A 22,444-nucleotide genomic window follows, 5' to 3' on the forward strand; every position below is an offset into this window, starting at 1 on the left:
ACAGCAGGCGGTCCCGTAAGTACCCAGGCCCTAAGCCATGGAGCGCTTTAAAGGTAGTGACCAAAACCTTAAAGTGCACCCGGGAGACCACAGGTAGCCAGTGCAGTCTGTGCAGGAGTGGTGTTACGTGGGAGCTACGTGAAGCTCCCTCTATCACCCGCGCAGCTGCATTCTGAACTAACTGAAGCCTCCGGGTGCACCTCAAGGGGATTAATTTTGATTAATAAATACATTGGGAGGGATAGGAAGGGGGTAAATTTTAGAGTCTAGAGTCAGAATCTAAGCAAAGATTAGGACTCCCAGGAATTGTATATTAGCCTGGAAAGTCGGAAATAATCTTGGAATAAAACAATGGAAAAGTCCTTTTTACTGTTGCAAACAGAACTACCTAAATGTGTCCACCAGGAGTTATATTATTAGCTGATTAAAGGTGATTTTTAGCTTCTCCAAACTACAGGCAGTCCTACGACTTACAACAGTTCATTTAGTGGCCATTCAAAGTCTCAGTGTCACTGAAAAAAGCGGCTTATGGCCGTTTTTCACAGTTATGACCGTTGGAGCACACAGAGACCCTTGTCGTGTCCCACTCCTCCGCTGACGGCCGGGTCAGGGAAATCCGAATCAGGCGTGCCTCTGCAGCTCTGCCAAAGTCCTAGCAAAGTCCTCAGGGCAGGCAGGAGACCAGAAAGTGACTTCAGCAAGATATGTTAGACTTTGCCTGACTCAGAGACTGCCAGAAAGCAGATCCTTTATATAGGCCATGGGGTGTGGCTCCATGACTCAGCACTTATCCAGGCCTGCCCCTCCCTTCCTTCTGTTGCCTCCGCCTATCAATTCTTCTGAAGCGAGGGTCACTCCAATCGGCAGCTGTTGGTAATTGACCTTCCTCAGGCTCACATGCTGTGGAGGAGGGGGAGGGGTCTAGTTGCTCCGTTTGCCTGGGCATGGAGCCAGAGCTGGGGGCTGGAGGTATTTCTTCCTCTTCAGCCTGTCTGGGCATGGAGCCAGGGCTGGGGCCGGGAGGCATACTAGGACATTCTTCAGTGTTCGGAAGCAGATAAGAAGGCCCTGGCTGAGGTGAGAGTGGGCAAGACACAACAACCCTATGGTCACGTGATCAAAATTCAGACATTTGGCAACTGACTCGCATTTATGACAGTTGCAGAGTCCCGGAGGGCCACGTGATTCCCTTTTGCGACCTTCTGGCAACCAGATTCATTTAACAACCATGTTGCTAACTTAACAACTGCGGCGGTTCACTTAACAATTGTGGCGAGAACAGTCAGAAAGTGGGGCAAAACTCGCTTAACAAATGTTTCACTCAGCGATGGAAATTTTGGTCGTACGTTGAGGACTACCTGTACATAAAAAATCCTATTTTAAACCTCCATTATGTGCCGGTAGGTAAAAAAAATGATGCCTACATAACGACAACAAAAAAACTTTTATGAAGTGTATTTTATTACTGATAGCATTAACCAGGGACTGAGATAATTCAAAAAAGATTTTATTTTAGTGGTATTTTTCTTCTGATAATTTGGTTTTATAAAAGAAAGAGATGCATAATTGTGCGCAAAGAATAGTGACATTAAAACTTCCAGAATAATTTGCATTTTTATGTGACGGCTGTCTCAGCAGCTGTTTAAGAAAGAAGCAACAGAATTAAGGGTAAATGCAGACATGAGTTAAACTGTCCATCTCTCTACTCTAAAATAAATAAATTAAATTAAATAAATTAAATAAATTAAAAAGGCTTTTAGGACTGATCAGAATTTTTTTTAAAAAAAACAGAAAATAACGCGAGTTTATTATTATACCATTGCTCAACAAATTCCGCTGAGTTTATTATATTAGGTAACAGCAACAGAGTTGAAAGAGACTTTCGAGGTCATCTTGTCCAACCCTTTGCTCATGCAAGAGACCCGTACTAGGGATTCGAACCACCGAACTGCCGACCTTTCTGATCGACAAGCTCAGTGTCTTAGCCACTGAGCCACCTATTCAGGGTTACAAAAGGGGAGAAAAGAATCAGCAGGAATGAATCATTTAAAACTTAGACAGAGACAGACAGACAGACACAAAAGAGAGTCTTGGAAACAAATTCATTTGAAGACCGCATCCCACATAATTGTCTCGAGTGTGCAAAGCAGAGTTAAGAATACTAATATCTGCCGAGAAGTGTGGGAATCCCTAGAGGGTTGGGTTGCTCTCCGCTTCCATAAAATGACGTTTAGATGGAGTTTAAAAAGGCAATATTGTGCCTCAGGGAAAACAAAGTTGACAGGCTGACAATGAAAAGAAATATGAAAAAGGATCCTTTGAAAGTCAAATTCTCTTTGACAATAAACATTAGAATTTCAGTCACCACCGGCTCCGATTTTGAAGGAACCGAACAGGCAAAACTGAGGAATTAAAAGTCATTTGGTGTTGACTTTTCCATGTCAAGATACGAGGGCTGAGCTGGCCACAAGAAAAGCTTCTGGTATTCAAAATTAAGCAAACAAAGATGCTTGTGAAGATTATGAACCTCAAAAGAGGTGAAATATAGATTCATCCAGTTAATCTTCAAGAGACCTAAAATAGCCATAAGATCTCAGACAGCCATAAGAAACTAGGAAGTTTATTGTTAGAAATTCTGATTATATAAAGCACCACACAGAGCAAACAAAGAGCACAGTCACCATGTGCTTTACTGCTCAACTAAATACTGTAACAGGAAACAGGAAACTCTATTAGAACAAAAGAACATAGATATATCATAGATCCAAATTTGTAAACACTGCCATCTGTTGGCTGAATACTACTGTAGTTGTTGCATAGAAATAAATTCCAACACTGAATTTCAACAATTATCCATGGCTATCCGTTCACAATCATGGGGAAGAAAGGATCTGAACATTCTCCTGTCTACAGGTAGTCCTCGTCTTACAACAGGTCATTTAGTGACCGTTCAGAGTTACAACAGCAGTGAAAAAAAGTGACATGACATAATTTTTTTACACTTACGCCCATGGTTACATTCATCAAAATTCAGATGCTTGGCAACTGACTCGTATTTATGGCGGTTGCGGTATCCTGGGGTCATGTGATCCCCTTCTGCGACCTTCTGAGAAGCAAAGTCAATGGAAAAGCCAAACAACCGAATCACTAATATAAGTCGAGGGCTGCCTGTAAATCTGTTTCTGAAATGTGTCTGCACTTTTCTTTCTTTTATTAATCGTCTGCATGCCTCTTTGTCTTATCTGTTATTAGAAAAAAAAAAGTTGGCTATTGCTTATAAATGTCTCTTCTAATCACGCAAAGCTGTTTTGCTGTAGATAATAATAATAATAGTAAATGATTAATAATGTCTTGATGTTACTGCTTCTGTTAATTCTAATGATTGGTCCTAGGCTGTTCCTCCCCTTCCTTTAGGAGTGCTATCTTCCAGTCTCTCCATGTGCATGAAAAGTGACAAGCATGGCTCCCCATATTTCTACTTACTGGGCCATCCTAAAGATACGGTGTGTAATCTCTGCCATTTGCTAATATACTTTGACAGATTTCTCTTTGCTTTCTTTAATGGAGCTTTGTCCGATTGCTCGTAACATGTATGATGCCCCCTCTAGTAGTAGATATTGCTCAAACTTGGAAAATATAAGAATAACAGAGTTGGAAGGCACCTTGGAGGTCTTCTACTCCAAACCTACTTGAGGTTCCTCAAAGTTCCAATTTATTAGAGATGTCATGTTGGCACAGCTGGGAAAACCCGAAACTGAAAGCTTCCAGGTTTTCCATACCCAGTTGACAGTTCACAGCCCTGCCCCACACCCACAAGTTCATCACATTGTCCAATCAACTCTTCACACTCAATTGGATACAATCTTCAAGCAGTCTACATCAGATGCAGGCAAAAGTCCTTGAATACAGAATGTTGTTATGACTAACTTTCTACCACTCCAACAACAACCCCCTCCCAACTTCCCCAGCTAAAATATGTGGCAGTTAAGAAGCAAAAAGAAAATTGCTTTCCAAAACTGACACAGGAAACCTTAGACCAAGGGTGTCAAACTCATGACCTGCGGGCCGGATCCAGCCTGTGATGTGGTCAGATTTGGCCCGCATGACCATCCTGGAAACGGTAAGGGCCAGCCCGCGTCACTTCGGCCAGGCCCACCCAATCCTAGCAGGCGTGTGTGTGCATAGGAAGCGGCCAGGATATTGGGGGTGGGGCCTGGGCACGCATGTGTCCAGTGACTCCTGTGTGCGCATGCGCCCGCCAGCTCCTACCCCTCCCCTCCGCCATAGGCCCATCGAGGACAACTAGAATGCTGATCTGGCCCACAAAGAAATTGAGCTTGACACCCCTGCCTTATACTATTCTGGACAAATGGTTGTCCAATCTCTTCTTAAAAACTTCCAGTGTTGGAGCATTTACAACTTCTGGAAGCAAGTCATTCCACTGATTAATTGTTCTACCTATCAGGAAATTTCTAGATCCAGTTCTAGATTAGATCTATCCTTGATTAGTTTCCACCCCTTGCTTCTTGTCCTGCCTTCAGGTGCTTTGGAGAATACGTTGACGTTTGGGCGCAGAATTTAAAACAAACTGATTGAACGCCTATATCTGTGTTTCAGGAAGTTGGGGGTCTATTTCCTTGACGATTAGAATCATTTCTTGAACAGAAGGAACACTGAAATGTGAAGTGGGGAATCCTGACACTGCAGGGATAGTGAACAATTGGGAAAATGAATGCCTTTGATTTTTTTTTTTAATTTGCATTTATATCCCGCCCTTCTCCGAAGACTCAGGGTGGCTTACACTATGTTAGCAATAGTCTTCATCCATTTGTATATTATATACAAAGTCAACTTATTGCCCCCAACAATCTGGGTCCTCATTTTACCTACCTTATAAAGGATGGAAGGCTGAGTCAACCTTGGGCCTTGGTGGGACTTGAACCTGCAGTAATTGCAAGCAGCTGTGTTTATAACAGACTGTCTTACCAGCCTGAGCCACCAGAGGCCCTTAATTTTATCCTTGCCTCAATTTGTCTGAACAAGTGTGAACCATAAAGGGCAATATTTGTAACTCAGGGTTGAAATGAAGAGTCCTTAGTGCCCTCTGAGCTTGGTTGTTTTCTAGCAGACATTCCATTATCCAAACTAGGTTACATCATCAGTGCTAGGAGGAGGAGAGGAGGAGGAGGACTCTGGTACTTACATCCGGTTCATTTTTATTCTTTAGAATAGAATTCTTTATTAGCCAAGTGTGATTGGACACACAAGGAATTTGTCTTGGTGCATATAGAATAGAATAGAACAGAACAGAAGTTTTTATTGGCCAAGTGTGATTGGACACACAAAGAATTTGTCTTGGTGCATATGCTCTCAGTGTACATAAAAGAAAAGATATGTTCATCAAGAATCATAAGGTACAACACTTAATGATAGTCATAGGGTACAAATAAGCAATCAGGAAACAATATCAATATAAATCGTAAGGATACAAGCAACAAAGTTACAGTCATACAGTCATAAATGGAAGGAGATGGGTGGTGGGAACGATGAGAAGATTAATAGTAGTGCAAACTTATTAAATAGTTTGACAGCGCTGAGGGAATTATTTCTTTAGCAGAGTGATGGCGTTCGGGAAGAAACTGTTCTTGTGTCTAGTTGTTCTGGTGTGCAGTGCTCTATAGCATCGTTTTGAAGGTAGGAGTTGAAACAGTTTATGTCCAGGATGTGAGGGGTCTGTAAATATTTTCACAGCCCTCTTTTTGACTCGTGCAGTATACAGGTCCTCAGTGGAAGGCAGGTTGGTAGCCATTGTTTTTTCTGCAGTTCTAATTATCCTCTGAAGTCTGTGTCTGTCTTGTTGGGTTGCAGAACCAAACCAGACAGTTATGGAGTGCAGATGACAGATTCAATCATTCCTCTGTAGAACTGGATCAGCAGCTCCTTGGGCAGTTTGAGCTTTCTGAATTGGCGTATTTTTCTGCTCTCATTATGTTTCTGCCATCGAGGGTTTTTCTTTTTTTTCGGAATGATTTTTTCCCCCCCAGAATGAATAGCCGACTTGGATGGTGTTCGGCGTCACCTAGCAGAATTCCCGCTGGTGAAAAATTCAGAGGAAAAAAACTTTTGACTTGCTAAATCAGGGATGTCAAACTCAAGGCCCGCAGGCTGCATCCAGCCCGTGGAATCCTTACTCTTTCTTTGGAAACAGAGAAAAATTAGCCCACGCTGCCTCTGCTAGCAAAAACGGAGCCCGGGGAGGACACACGCAGCCTCCCCGAGCTCCGTTTTCACTGGCAGAGGGCTGTAGGAGGCTGTTGCGGCTGAAAATGGAGGCTGGGCAGGTTGCGTGTGCCCCCATCGAGCTTCATTTTTGGTGGCAGAGGGCTGCAGGAAGCCATCACAGCCGAAAACGGAGCTTCGATGAGTGATGCCAGGATGGCCATGCCCCCTGGCCACGCCCCCCTGGGCCCAGCCCCTCAAGATCAAACACCACCCTTATGTGGCCCTCAATGAAATCCAGTTTGGCACCCCTAAATTATCAGCATGTTTAGTCATGCAGCCCTTAAAGAAGGATGATCTGACAATCAGCTCCCTGACCCCAAACCAAAATAAACCGTAGAAAGTAACTTTAAAAATTGTATATCGCCGCAATTTACTCTTCACAGAAGTCATGTTTTATTGAAAACATTTTCCAATTTTACGTATTCAGGCTGTACCTACATATGAAATCCAAATGAGTCAGTCTGGATCACGAAGCCACAAAGATCTTCCAAGGAAATTCGTTAAATGTAAAAAGTAGAATAGAATGCTTAAATCCCATCTTATGACCATGGTATCCAAATTAGATTCTCCTTCAAGGAGAATGTTCAATATTCATTTGCCAAATAATAACAATATTCGTTTACAAAAAAAAAAAAAACCTGCTTTCCATTCCAGGTTATTTTTTTAATGTAATATAAAAAGCTAAAATGCATAATACAGTTTAGACACAACGTTTTTAGGTGAACCGGGATTATTGACTTCAAATTATTACAGAAAATATATTTGTTCTGTGTGCGTGCCTGCGCACGAATATATATATGAATGTGTATACACCCACACATGTCTATACATACATACACACATACACACAGAGAATAACAGAATTGGAAGGGATCTTTTGGGTCATCTAGTCCAACCCCCCTATAGAGAACCCTATATTCTATCTATCTATCTATCTATCTATCTAATCTATCTATCTATCTATCTATCTATCTATCTATCTATCTATCTATCTATCTATCTATCTATCTATCATTTATCTATCATCTATCTATCTATCTATCTATCTATCTATCTATCTATCTATCTATCTATCTATCTATCTATCTATCTATCAGATAGCTCAGATATCTATCTATCTATCTTTATAATACACATACAGATTCATAGTTAAAATATCATTAAAATATGAAAATGCCCTTGTCTTCTTGATCTGGAATCCAGAAAAATCAAAACACAATTCAAATTACAAAGAACCAGATCTCTGGTTGAGACAAATAGTGTTTTTTAATAGTTGAAAAATGGCATCATACATGTGTCCAGATTAATGACCAAAGCAATTCTTTATTATATCTCATAAACTGCAGTAATTTAATACAATTAACCGACCTGGTCACTGTTTATTGTACGATGTTCCTTGCGTAGAAGTGATTTAAGACAGGGGTCTCCAACCTTGGCAGCGTTAAGACTTGTGGACTTCAACTCCCAGAGTTCTGGGAGTTGAAGTCCACAAGTCTTAAAGTCACGGTTGTCTAATTCCCAAGACAGCATCCTTACTTCCTTTCAAATTTACTTTCACTTCTGTGTGTCTGCAAACAACACAAGGGGTCAAAAACTCCAGTTGGCAACTGGAGCCGCATTTACAAAAAACAGGGTGGATGAATTGGTCTGGTGGTTGAGTTGCTATCTTGACTTTGGGAGTCGTAGAGACATCTACAGATGTCAAGGGGTTTGATTTTACTAAATCCTTTCCCTCTCCCAAATTTTATAAATTGATTTGATGCTAGGTTAACCATTATGCCGGGTCATTTATGCGACTTCCATATCTTTTGGATCAGGGGTCTCCAACCTTGGCAACTTGAAGACTTGTGGATTTCAGCTCCCAGAATTCCTCAGCCAGCTTTGCTGGCTGAGGGATTCTGGGAGTTGAAGTCCACAAGTCTTCAAGTTGCCAAGGTTGGAGACCCCTGCTTTGAATGATTTATTAGAGCTGCAGCATTAAAAAAATAAACTTTATCTGATATTTATTTGTACTTTCATCTGTGCACGTTGCTACTTCAACTGCTAACTTCTTGCTTCAGTTCAATTAATGCAATAGATTCATTGATGGGCTACATGTTTCTTTAGAAGCCATGCTGTAACCGAATATATAAATTATTGAGTTTTTTTTATTCTTTTATATTCCTCTCATGATTCTTTTTTTTAAAAAAAAAATGGTGCAATCTAAGCTTCCTTGGGCAATTATGCATTTCATTCAAGGTTAACCTGAGATTAAAACTCATAGGAAAATTAATGAATATTTATCCTGGGCTTTAAAAAGGATGATCTGAATTCAGAGTATTATATGGGGAAATAAAAAGGGAAGAGAAGCTAAGGAATTAATCTCCTTTTTAAAAATGCAGTTTTTTTTTAAAAAAAAACAATGTATGTATAAATTTATGTACTGCTCCATTTTGTGCAACTCAAGAATATTTCATTCTCGTCTGACCCGAAGAAAAGATTAGAATTATCAGAAATTATTCCATTGCTAAAGGTAAAGGTAAAGGTTCCCCTCGCACATACGTGCTAGTCATTCCCGACTCTAGGGGGCGGTGCTCATCTCCATTTCAAAGCCGAAGAGCCAGCGCTGTCCGAAGACGTCTCCGTGGTCATGTGGCCGGCATGACTCAACGCCAAAGGCGCACGGAACACTGTTACCTTCCCACCAAAGGTGGTCCCTATTTTTCTACTTGCATTTTTTACTTGCTTTCGAACAGCTAGGTTGGCAGAAGCTGGGACAAGTAACGGGAGCTCACCCCATTATGCGGCACCTGAGCCACCGCAGTCCCTTATTCCATTGCTATTTACATTAAAAAAAAGAAACCAGGCTATGTATTTAACCGTAATTCAAATGTTTTGACAAATTTCTATCCTAGAACATTATGCAATGCAGATTTGAGGCAGTGTTCAAACGGGATTTTTTTTTTAAAAAAAAGGAAAAGGAAAAAAAAGAAGGATTATTTTCAGTCTGGAGATCTTTGCAAACGTTATAAATAAATAACACGTATAAAACATCCTTTTTGAAAATATGTCGCTTTGATCCCAACTTTGTAAACAAAACGAAGATTAGAGGAATGTAATGTGGCACCAACAGGATCTGTCTTCAAATCAGTAATTCACATCTTCCCGAAGCGTCTTCTGAAGTCGTAAATTACATTTACATAATGGGCATTTTGATAGGCCAGTCATTCTCAGCGTATAAACTTAAATTATTAACAGAGGCAGCAATAACGAACAGTAAAAGAAATATATTCAGCAATACTACAGTAGTATAGGTAATCCTCGACTTACGACCGCAATTGAGGGCCACATTTATGTTGTTCTGTGAGGCATTTAAGTTCGTTTCCCCCCCGCCCCCGTTTTACGACCTTTCTTGCCACAGTTGCTAAGAGGATCATTGTAGTTGTTCACTTAGTAACCCCGTCGTTAAGTGAATCCGGCTTCCCCATTGACGTCGCTCATGAGAAGGTCGCAAAAAAGGGAGGTCATGTGACCCCCCGGGACACTGTGACCCTCATAAATACGAGCCACTTGCCAAATGTCTGAATTTGGATCACGTGATCACAGGGATGCTGCAGTGGACGTAAGTGCGAAAAACGGCCGTAAGTCCATCTTTTTCAGGGCCGTTGTAACTTTGAACGATTGCTAAATGAACTGTTGTAAGTCGAGGACTACCTATAGAAGCCGATTGAACAAGGGTGTCAAACTCGATTTCATTGAGGGGTTTTGCTTGACCTCGGGGGGAGGGCAGAGGGCGTGGCCAGGATGGGGTGGGGGTGGCCCTCTATGAGTGAAAATGGAGCTCACAGACCCCGTTTTCAGTCAGGACGGCCTCCTGCAGTCCTCTGCCAGCAAAAACGGAGCTCACAGGCCCTGTGTTCTGTCCTCCTTCGCCTCTGTCTGAGTGATCGCTTAATTAGCCGGCACTTTCAGCTCTGGCAGCAAAATAGCGAGTGTCTGCCAAGTGTCTCTGTTATCTCCCTCGATGTCGATGAGTTACCCAGGAACAAATTTCAGCTCTTAGTTACTCGGTTGATTTGCCTGCTACGAAGAGGCACAGAAGCTCTGGCTGCCTTTATATCCTGTGGGGTGTGGCTCCATGACTCAGCACTTCCTAGGCCTGCCCCACCCCTGCTTCTGTTGTTCCCTCCTCTCCTGCCTACGAAACCTAGGGTCCAACCAAGCCTGATTGCCATCAGCTGGGTCTGAAGGCGTGGCCTGGGGGGGGGAAGAGTCAGGGGACGGAGGCCTCGTTAGCTCTTCCACCTGGCCTGCCTCTGGCTCCTGGAGCTGAGCCAGGGAAGCCGGTGCTCCCGAGGTAAGTTCTGACGGCCCTTCCCCCTCACTTTCCAAGTCACTTTCTGGCAGGAGGCCCGGCTCAGGGGGCGCAGACACAACACCCTGTTTTCAGCTGGGACAGCCTCCTGCAGCCTTCTGCCAGAGAAAATGGAGCTCACGGGCCCTGTTTTCAGTCAGGATGGCCTCCTGCAGCCTTCTGCCAGAGAAAATGGAGCTTGTAAGGGCCATGTGCGGCACCCCGAGCTCCGTTTTCACTGGCAGAGGACTGCAGGAGGCCGTCCCGGCTGAAAATAGGGCCTGTGAGCTCCGTTTTTTGAGATTTATCTGTATTTTCATCTGTGCAAACACAATCCTGATGCAGCCGTCAATGGAATCGAGTTTGACACCTCTGGTGTAAGTGGTAATTCTAAATGAAAAAACGCTGGTATTTTCCTCCTGGATGAGCAATGAGCAGGTACTTATTTAATGTTATTGCAGTCATGAACCAGCGTAAGAGAGTTAGTACTCAGATGTTTAAAACATCCAAAGCTGAATTGACAATGTCAGGAACGTTAAAGGGGGGAAAAAAATTGGCTAAAAGACAACGTTAAATCTAAATATGCTCAGTTCTATGCATGTACAACTGGGAGAAATTTAAAATGCCCAATCTGGTTCGTATAAACTTTGAAGCCATGAGCAGGTAAAAAGCTTGAAAAACAATGATAATAATAATAATAATAATAATAATAATAATAATAATAATAATAATAATAATAATAATAATAATAATAATAATAATAATAATATTATTTTAATTTTTATACCGCCCTTCTCCCAAAGGACTCAGGGCGGTGAACAGCCAAGTAAAACCATACAATATATTACAATAAAAACTATTTAAAAAACTTATTCCATATGGCCTAAATTTAAATATAAAATACATAATATAAAAATAAACCCCCTTTAAAACAAATTAAAAACCCCTATTAAGCCAGTCCCGCTCGGAAGAATAGGTATGTTTTCAGCTTGTGGCGAAAAGTCCGGAGGTCAGGAAGTTGTCGAAGTCCTGGGGGAAGGTCGTTCCAGAGGGTAGGTGCCCCCACAGAGAAGGCTCTCCCCCTGGGGGTCGCCAGCCGACACTGTTTGGCTGACGGCACTCTGAGGAGGCCCTCTCTATGGGAGAGTACCGGCCGGTGGGAGGCATGTGGTAACAGAAGGCGGTCCCGAAGATATCCCGGTCCTATGCCATGGAGCGCTTTAAAGGTGATAACCAGCACCTTGAAGTGCACCCGGAAGACCACAGGTAGCCAGTGCAGTCTGTGCAGGATTGGTGTTATATGGGAGCCACGAGTGGCTCCCTCTATCACCCGCGCAGCTGTATTCTGGACCAACTGAAGCCTCCGGGTGCTCCCCAAGGGGAGCCCCATGTAGAGAGCATTGCAGTAGTCCAGGCGAGAAGTGACGAGGGCGTGAGTGACCGTGCATAAGGCATCCCGGTCCAGGAAGGGGCGCAACTGCCGGACCAGGCAAACCTGGTAAAAAGCTCTCCTGGAGACAGTCGCCAAGTGATCTTCAAAAGACAACAATAAAAAAAAAAACTATTGCTTGCCTTCCCGTGGAAAACAGATGAATTAATCTGAGTTGTCTCTGGAGATCTTATTGATTTTGTGTCTCTTGCTGGCATCACTGGAAGCGTCAGGCCGTTTGAATGGGGCATCTTCCCAAATTACACAGCTGCCATATCAACAAGCAGGGAGCCAATTTTCATTGTTCTCGTCTGTGTTTTTCTTTCCTTTTTTTCTTCTAACCTTTTTTTTTTTGATACCCTAAGTGGGAAGGAGAGAGAGAGAGAGATGAGGGGAGGGGGGGGGAAGGGAGAGAGGGAGAGAGGAATAACCCCTGTTGCGTGATTGCCATCAAAAATAGCCAATGGGAAGGTGAGAGGAGGTTATTTTGGAAAGCAGCAAAGAAGGCGCAATTAGGATTAGGAAAACAGTAAGTTTTCCCACCAAATTTATCCTCCCAGTTTGGGGAAGCAATATCTCTATTTCTGATGAGGCTGCAGAAGATTTGAAGGACTCCATCGATCAACTCGAATAGAGCTGGAAGGGACCTTGGAGGTCTTCTAGTCCAACCCCCTGCACAAGCATTCCAGACAAGTGGCTGTCCGGTCTCTTCTTGAAAACCTCCAGTGATGGAGCACCCACAACTTCTGGAGGCAGGCTGTTCCACTGGTTAATTGTCCTCACTGTTAGGAAGTTTCTCCTTAATTCCAGGTTGCTTCTCTCCTTGATTAGTTTCCATCTATCGTTTCTTGTCCTGCCTTCTGGTGCTTTGAAGAATTGGTTGATCCCCTCTTCCTTGTGGCAGCCCCTCAAATACTGCTATCATGTCACCTCTAATGCACAGGTACAGTATATGTGGTACCTTGCTCAATAGTAGTAACTGTGAGAGGGATCTTGGAGTCCTAGTGGACAATCACTTAAATATGAGCCAGCCGTGTGCAGCAGCTGCCAAAAAAGCCAACACAATTCTAGGCGGCATCAACAGAGGAAGAGAATCAAGATCACATGAAGTGTTAATAGCACTTTACAATGTCTTGGTAAGGTCATACTTGGAACACTGCATTCGGTTTTGGTTGCCACGATGTAAAAAAGATGTTGAGTCACTAGAAAGAGTGCAGAGAAGAGCAACAAAGATGATTAGGGGACTGGAGGCTAAAACATATGAAGAACGGTTGCAGGAACTGGGTATGTCTAATCTAATAAAAAGAAGGACTAGAGGTGACATGATAGCAGTCTTCCAATATCTCAGGGGCTGCCACAAAGAAGAGGGAGTCAAACTATTCTCCAAAGCACCTGAAGGCAGGACAAGAAGCAATGGATGGAAACTAATCAAGGAGAGAAGCAACTCAGAACTAAGACAAACTTTTCTGACAGAACAATTAATCAGTGGAACAACTTGCCTGCAGAAGTTGTGAATGCTCCAACACTGGAAGTTTTTAAGAAGTTGTTGGATATCCATTTGTCTGAAGTGGTGGTAGAGTTTCCTGCCTAAGCAGGGGGTTGGACTAGAAGACCTCCAAGGTCCCTTCCAACTCTGTTATTCTATTCTATTCTATTCTATTCTATTCTATTCTATTCTATTCTACTCTACTCTACTCTACTCTACTCTACTGTACTCGATTCTATTCTGTTCTATTCTATTCTATTCTATTCTACTCTACTCTACTCTACTCTACTCTACTCTACTCTACTCGATTCTATTCTATTCTATTCTATTCTAGTCATCCTTCTTTTCTCTAGACTACCCAAAACCAACTCCTGCAACCCTTCTTCATATGTTTTAGCCTCCAGGCCTTTAATCGTGTTAGTTGCTCTTCTTTGCATTTGTTCCGAAGTCCCAACATCCTTTTTTGTAATGCGGTGACCGAAACTAGATTATCAAGTATTCCAGGTGTGGCTTTACTTCATAAAGCAGTACTAATACTTCAACTGATTTTGAAGCCGAGCTCAAAATCCTGTAGGAAGAGATTGAAAAGCCGCAGTTCCCGGAGGTCCTTATTATTTTGATGTTTATCGAATTCCGTCAAGGGAAAACTGTGCAGAATTGAAACCCCAGGAATTGGGAGTCTGTGCTGATTGGACGAACTCAGAAAATTGGGCTCTGGAATATCATGAATAAAGAGAGGACGATGACGGCCGGTTGATTTCTGCTGGTTGCCTTTAATTGAACACATGAAGTTTCTGACTGTTAACAAGTCAAGTTTAAGGTGGTTTAATGATATCTCTCTTCCGGTTCTGTGGGCGTGGCTTGGTGGGTGTGACATGGCTTGGTGGGCGTGGCTTGGTGGGCATGGCAGGGGAAGGATACTGTAAAAATCTCCATTCCCACCCCACTCCAGGGGAAGGATACAGCAAAATCCCCATTTCCTCCCGATCAACTGGGACTCGGGAGGCAGAGAATAGATGGGGGCGGGGCCAGTCAGAGGTGGTGTTTACCGGTTCTCCGAACTATTCAAAATTTCTGGTACCGGTTCTCCAGAACTGGTCACAACCTGCTGAATACCACCACTATTCTCTTCCAGTTTCCAAAGGGCAGCGTGAAAGAGGAAAAAAGGAAATATCATAATTTCTCCAGGTTGCATAAATGTACTCAATAAAATCAACAAATCCTCTTTGCCAACTCCTTCCGTTTGCAAATTTTCTCCAGGTACAGAAAAGTCATTGGCTTGAATGAAATGCGTATGACTTAAGGGAGACATCAAATGACCATCAGAGGCCAATGAACCGAACCTGCAGTTATAATTTTAAGAAATCTAGCTCTGAGCGTGCAAATCAGGATCAACTATGGCAGGGGTATCAAACTCGATTTCATTGAGGGCCACATAAGGGCTGTGTTTGACACCTCGGGAGGGTGGAGTGGGTGTGGCCAGGGAGGGCATGGCCAGCTCAACGTCACTCGTGTCGAGGGCTCCTGTGGTGGCCCCAGAGAAAACGGGCTCCAGAGCTCCGTTTTCAGCTATGATGGCCTCCTGCAACCAGTGGTGAGATTCAACCAGTGTATCAACCGGTTCGCTGACCGCGTGCTTCACATGTATTTTAAAACAGCTGTAAAACTGTAGCCCCAGTGAGTAAAACAGCTGAGGCACCGATCAGCTGGGCTTCAAACAAAGGAAATATAGGTCAGTATAGCGCAGAGGTGGGTGAACGGGCCCACCTGATCGTCAGAGCAAACCGGTTCGCTCTCAGCTGATCGTCGGAGCTACTGGTTCAGGCGAACTGGTCCAAACCAGCTGGATACCACCTCTGTCTGCAACCCTCTGCCAACTCGGCCCTCCTGAGCACCATTTTCGCCAGCAGAGGCCAGTTGTTCGCCTTGAGTTTGACACCCCTGAACTATGGTGTTCATTGTGCTGCAAAGATTTATTTATATATCGAATGTCTCAACCACCCATCTCTCTGCTAGAAGGGCTCACGTTTCAGTCATGAATGCTGCCCTTTGTTACAGTATAGATCATGGACCCCATTCTGTCGCATAATGGTTAACCTACCATCTTTTTATAACCGTTCGATGATCAAAGCTACCTGGGTAGCTAAGGAGCTAATGTTCCTCCTTAAGAATTCACTAGAAGGCCCAGAATTTTTAGGATGTGCTGTTGTCAGAGGTTACAAATTGGCCTGGGGCACGGAATGATCTAATTAATCTTTTTAACAAATAAAGGCAAAAATACGTGTCCCAGGATAATGTTGCACGATCCATTCTGGGTCGGTCACCAGCACCAGAGGTTTGGTCTTCCGAGCTTTCGGACATGTGCTGGAGCCCATCCTCAAGGAACTTCTCTCTACTAGAATATGTGTTTTGGGTTATTCTGTGAGTCGTATTTATGTGGTGGCTTTCTATTGGTGGGTTGGTGTGTCGATGGCTGGCGATTGGCTGTTGCTTCCTGGTGCTGCCAAACCCTCGCTTCCTAAGTATTTGATAACAGCACTCCTGTTGATTGACGAGGGGCCCATTTCCTAAGCTTCAATCACTTCCCTGGCTACCTTTGTACAAGGATCCTAATAATATTTTCCAGGTGGCTACAAAGATAGCCGGGGAAATGAGTAAACCCTGGAAAACGGGCCCCTTGTCAGTCAACAGGGCCTCTGGTGGCTCAACAGACTAATGCAGTCTGCTTGCAATTACTGCAGGTTGAAGTCCCACCAGGCCCAAGGTTGACTCAGCCTTCCATCCTTTATAAGGTAGGTAAAATGAGGACCCAGATTGCAGGACCCAGAGTGCAGCAGCTGCTAAAAAAGCCAACACAGTTCTGGGCTGCATAAACAAGAGGGATAGAATCAGGATCACGTGAAGTGTTAATGCCACTTTATAATGCCTTGGTAAGGCCACACTTGGAATCCTGCATCCAGTTTTGGTCATCATGATGTAAAAAAGATGTTGAGACTCTAGAAAGAGTGCAGAGAAGAGCAACAAAGATGATTAGGGAACTGGAGGCTAAAACATATGAAGAACGGTTGCAGGAGCTGGGTATGTCTAGTTTAATAAAAAGAAGGACTAGGGCAGACATGATAGCAGTGTTCCAATATCTCAGGGGTTGCCACAAAGAAGAGGGAGTCGGGCTGTTCTCCAAAGCACCTGAGGGTAGAACAAGAAGCAATGGGTGGAAACTGATCAAAGAAAGAAGCAACTTAGAATTAAGGAGAAATTTCCTGACGGTTAGAACAATTAATAAGTGGAACGACTTGCCTGCAGAAGTTGTGAATGCTCCAACACTGGAAATTTTTAAGAAAATGTTGGATAACCATCTGACTGAGATGGTGTAGGGTTTCCTGCCTGGGCAGGGGGTTGGACTAGAAGACCTCCAAGGTCCCTTCCAACTCTGTTGTTATATATATTGTTGGGGGCAATAAAAGTTGACTTTGTATATAATATACAAATGGATGAAGACTATTGCTTAACACAGTGTAAGCCACCCTGAGTCTTCAGAGAAGGGCGGGATATAAATTCAAAAATAAAACAAAACACAGGATTGTTGAATTACCACCAGCCTAACAAATACTTAGGAACTGAGGGTTTGGCAGCACCAGGAAACAACACCTGCACCTGTGTATGGTTTCCAGTTGCACAGTGGCAGATAGAACAGCGCTCCAGAGGGTCAACGTCATTGCCCAGAGGATCATTGGTTGCCCTCTCGCCTCTTTGGAAGAGCTTTATAGCTCCCGCTGCCTTAAGAAAGTTCAAAATATTCTTAAAGATCCATCTCATCCTGGGCACCCTTTTTTTTTTTTGAACTATTACCATCTGGCAGATGGTACAGGATAATAAAAACAAGGACAAATAGGCTGAAAAACAGCTTCTATCCCAGGGCAGTAACTATATTGAAGTCTACTGTATAGTGCAATATTAATGCAACATCAGGGGTTTTCGGTTCAATTGTATAGACTGTGCAAGATGCGTGTTTTTGTTTTATGTTTATAGTTTTCTTATGTATGATGTACACTGAAGATGGCATTTAATTTCGTGGTGCGAGGTGAAATGACAATAAACGAAACGAAACAGCCCAATCGCCAGCCATCAACACACCAACCAACCAATAGGAAGGCACAACATAAATACAATTCACAGTATATCCCAAAGCACATATTCCAGTAAAGAGAAGTTCCCCGATGATGGGGTCCAGCGCGAGTCTGAAAACTCGTGTTGTAAATCTCTGGTTGACCCAGATTCGATTTTTCGCTTTTCGCTTGGGTGGGCCAACCCTCTTCTTCAATGCTTCTTCCAAAAGATAGCCGGGGAGGGGAGGAGGGGGGCAGATGTGATTGACCCAAAAGATGAAAGCCAAGCATTTTCCTCCTCCTCCTCCTCTTCCTCTTCCTCTTCTTTTTCTACTTCTTATCTTTCCCCTTCCCCCTCCCCTCCTCTTCTTTCTTCCATCTTCATCTTTCTTTCTTTCTCCTTCTCCTCCTCTTCTTCTTCTTCCTCTTCTTCTTCTTCTTCGTTTCTTCTTCTTCTTTCTTCTTTCTTCTTCTTTCTTCTTCTTCTTCTTCTTCTTCTTCTTTCTTCTTCGCTTTCTTCTTCTTCTTCTTTTCTTTCTTCTTCTCTTCTTTCTTCTCTTCTTCTTCTTCTTCTTCTTTCTTCTTCTTCTCCTCTTCTTTTCTTCTTCTTTCTTCTTCTTCTTTTCTTCTTCTTTTCTTCATCTTTCTTCTTCTTTCTTCTTCTTCTTCTTCTCCTCCTCCTCCTCCTCCTCCACCACCACCACCACCTCCTCCTCCTCCTCCTCCTCTTCTACTTCTTCTTCTTCTTCTTCTTCTTCTTCTTCTTCTTCTTCTTCTTCTTCTTCTTCTTCTTTTCTTCTTCTCCTTCTCCTTCTCCTTCTCCTTCTCCTTCTCCTTCTCCTTCTCCTTCTTCTTTTTCTTCTTTAGAATCAATGGCCCACTATGGCTAGCTTTTGTGAGGCAAAAAAGAAGAAGAAGAAGCACCCCATGTTGAGAGACGTAACTCTCAACATGCAACTTTAGAAGAGCATCACAGGGAGAAAAATTAGCAACGCCTCAGTTGGAATTTCTATTGAAATTATTTCTCTTACTTACTTGCCTCCTGCCTCCTTTTCCCCAAGCTTTTGAAAATGATGGAGGCAGCTGTCAAGGTTCCAGAAAAACCTCTTCTGCATAAAAAAAAACCCTCGAAAGCTTTCCGTTGAACTGTCTAAGCATTGTAATGAATACTCAACAGGGGGGCTGTGGAACTAACCTTGTTTCTCTTCGTTAAAACAGACGAACCAAACTCCTGGAGGGCCCCCGCTGCCACCTCCCCAGGTCTGTCGGAAGTAACTCTTTCCCCCGATGACATTGTCTTGCCATTATCTTCATCGCATCTAGCCCAATCCTCTGACCCTTCCCGCCAGATAACCCCAGACTCCGCTTGGGATATCAAGAGGGACCATCACGCCAACAAACCAAAGGAGTTTTCGGTCAACGGCCACCGGAAGAAAAGGTTAGGCGAACAGACGGAGAGGTCTGCAAGTCCTAAGAAGGTCGATAGGTCAAAACACGAAGAGGTGTGGAGGAAAGCAAGCTTAGAAGGCAAGAGTAAGACTACGGAAAGCGGAAGGCCATTGCCGGAAACTAAGGCAGGAGGACTCAACCCAACGGCCGAGGATGGTGTCAGAGGACATGGATGTGCTGGAACCAACGAGGAATGGGTTGGGAGATCCAAGAGGTTGGAAAGCAAACGAGGGGGAACCCTTGGAGCAAAGGATCCTTATGTCACGGTGGCTGCAGAGAAGAAGTCAACCGAACAAGTCAAGTTGGATTCCATTGGTGCTACCAAGGCGTATAGTAGCAATAGCTGCAGCTCCCACGGAAGTGACATGGATCACAGCCAGAAGGAAACCGAGAGGAAGCCCGGTGAGTTCCCACGGAAGGGACACGCCCATCCCATCCCAACACACAACCCCAACCCCACCGCTCGGAAGGCAACGGTCTCGCCGGGGCCATGGAAAATTCCTGGCTCCGATAAATTGCCCGGGATCCTAAAATCGACCACCTCTGCCATGAGCAGATAAGCCATCCGTTGACCGTTGCCTTCTCGTGGGTCACAGCGACGCAGAAACGTCCTCCTGATTTCTGTCTCTCTCCCTTCATTTTAATTTATTTTAACTCATCCGCTCGGAACGTTGGGGAAAAAAAACCCGAAAGCAGTAACGTGTAATTCTGCGACCGCATTGCATAACGCGCACCTACGTCTTACTACGTTAACGGAAGATCAGAGTCACTCTTGTATCTAAATGTGACCATTCAAGCCCCCAGTTTCATTTCAGAGAACTTTGGCAGCTACGGAAGAAACCAAAATAATACGAACGGACCGTCGACCCATGCAGTGTAGCTTTATTTTGATGTTTTCCACTGCATGAAGGTCTTGGGATGTGTTTTTCTTTTCTTTTTTTCATTCAGACTTTATATCGAGAAACTGGAAGAAGTTAGAGCAATCATAAACTGGAACATCGCCTTAAATAAAACTGCACGGGGAAAAGCTAAAAGTGGAAATAGAATATTTTATCTGAACTCAACGTTGTAAATAAATAGTTCTCAGCATATCTAGACAGGGGTTGAAGCATTGAAATTGTAAATCCATGCTATGTCTCTACTGTTAACACTTTGGGGGAAAAAGAAAAAAAAAAAGAACCAAATCTGTCCGATGTTAGTATCATAATTCATTATGAGGCGCCCTAGTGAATTCGCTAAAGCAGAATCATTTTTACATCCATTTTTGTGAACCAACCAACCATATTTCTGTACGCTGAGAAATTAAGGGTGGGATTACATTCAGAAACCTAGCCTCAGATAGATTCCTCTCCCAGACAGGCCCACCCTACAGAATTGGATCTCCAAATATCACCTAGGTCAGGGGTCCCCAATATCCCCCCCCCTCCGTGGACCAGAACCGGGCTGCGGCATGTCAGAAACCGATCCATGTATCCCATCTGTGGGATGCAGGCAACACACAAAACCACAGCCCCTCCAGTCCACGGGAAAAAAATCTCTCCACGGAACCGGTCCCTGGTGCCCAAAAGGTTGAGGCAGGGGGGCACTGACTGAGGTTTCACAGGAGAGAACCTAAACAATTGCTGGAGGACCACGATGAGAGAACGATTCTTGAAAAACGAAAAATAGATTTATTTATTTTTTCTATCCGAACAGTCTCGCCGGTCTCCTGCAAGAACTTCATCACTGTTGAAAATACTAATTCAACTTCTTTTAAAATAGGGCCCGCCTTGGAATTTTACTCCCCGTCGCACTTTAGCAAGTCTAAAATAGATGTCCACGAAAGTCCTATTTTTTATGATAGAACCCCAACGAGGCAACGCCGTGTTCCTTCCTTCCATATTCCGCGTCTTTTTCACGTCTCCAGTGCCATAATGATGTTTCATTTGCACACCCGCTGAAGTGTTGGCTTGTTCCCTGAGCTCCGCGAATCAACCCTCCTAATTTCTGAAAGTTTTGCTATTTTTAGTTTTCTTCAAGCAATAGCAATAGAAACAAAAGCAGCAGCACTCAGTAATAACTTCTGTTTTTTTCCCCAGGCAAAAGGGTTATTGAACTTGAATATATATATATATTCGTAGGTTTTCATGGGTATAGGTATGTAGGTCTTGGCATATTTGGGTCTTTTCCTGTGTAAGGTTGAGAGTATCTTGGCGACATTTCGACGAGGTCTCATTCATCATCTTCAGGCTGGTGCTTTCGGCTTCGTGCTTGTGCGAGCAAAGCGTGGTCAGAGCTGCCATCCCTCACCAGTACAAGCACAAAGCCATAAGCACCAGCCTGAAGATGATGAGTGAGACCGCATCAAAATGTCGCTAAGATACTCTCAACCTTACACAGAAAAACACCCGAATATGCAAAGACCTACATATATAGATATATAGATATATATTTCTCGCAAACCCTCCTACTTCTCAACAAGTAACCTTGTTTGGTGAGAAAAATCCCGTTACTTTAAGATCAGGAGAAATTTTGATTTGATCGGGGGGCAGAAACAAGAGATTGAGTCTTAGTCAAGTGGTAAAACCCCCGTATTTCTAGTTTCACTCAATCTACAGTCAATTAATCCACGTTTTCATTTGTTTTCTTTGGGAGCTTATAAAGACACAATTAAATTGAAGAGAAGGATTTTTGCACCTTGGGGGGGGGGGGAAATCAAAAAATGCATATTTAAGAACCTATCCCGTTCTAGTTTTTTAAGAAAGCACAAAGATATGTAGCTGTTTACAAAATAGAATATCTATCTGTCTATATATATTAATTAAAGAAATAGAGAGAGATTATATCTTTATTCCCAGCCTAGATATTTGGCATAATTTGCTGTTTTAATTTATTAAACCTGAAAATGTAGACAGGACTTCTCTAGCAAAGAGGGAGGAACTGAGAATCTTGTTTGACTTCAGTTTGCATCCAGACCATGCCATCTTCTTGTGTGAATCAGACGGCTTTATGTGACTGTAATTGCTAACCTGTGAAGGCATCATTTAAACCCCCCATTCCAGATAATATTTCTGTGTAGTGTTAGCTGTGTATTTACCTTGTACAGCTCTATTGCTATAAATATAATTCCATATATTAATAGTCACAGAAAAGCTGTAAGTGAGCAACTATTTTTATGAAACACCACTATGGATAAATTAACTTTTACAGAAATCTTGTTTACTGTATGATATTCTAAACCACTCAAATAAAATATATATCCAAGAATCTTTTTTTTTCCCAACTGTTTATACCGTGTAATTCATTATGGGAGGAAGCGTTCGGACCCCAAGAACCATGAATGACATGTGGAGATCAATGGTGGGTTTCAAAAAATTTTT

The 22,444-nt window shown here is 43.1% G+C and overlaps 1 protein-coding gene across 13 annotated transcripts in view; it reads left to right on the forward strand.

Annotated features, from left to right (window-relative positions):
• Positions 1-22,444, forward strand: part of MAGI2 (membrane associated guanylate kinase, WW and PDZ domain containing 2) — a 755,967-nt gene that overhangs the window by 717,947 nt on the left and 15,576 nt on the right. For 9 of the 13 annotated variants that reach the window (XM_058190291.1, XM_058190292.1, XM_058190296.1 and 6 more), the window contains one exon: positions 18,855-22,341. The exons of 1 other annotated variant lie outside the window; for it this stretch is intronic. In XM_058190291.1, the coding sequence (XP_058046274.1) occupies positions 18,855-19,645 (791 nt within the window). In that variant the 3' untranslated portion in view covers positions 19,646-22,341. Of the gene's footprint in view, positions 1-3,392; positions 3,504-18,854; positions 22,342-22,444 lie in introns of those variants that run through there. 3 more of the 13 variants (XM_058190300.1, XM_058190303.1, XM_058190301.1) reach the window with 2 other exon arrangements.

This window comes from Ahaetulla prasina, chromosome 7 (genome assembly GCF_028640845.1).
Source record: "Ahaetulla prasina isolate Xishuangbanna chromosome 7, ASM2864084v1, whole genome shotgun sequence".
In the NCBI taxonomy this organism is placed as follows: domain Eukaryota; kingdom Metazoa; phylum Chordata; class Lepidosauria; order Squamata; family Colubridae; genus Ahaetulla; species Ahaetulla prasina.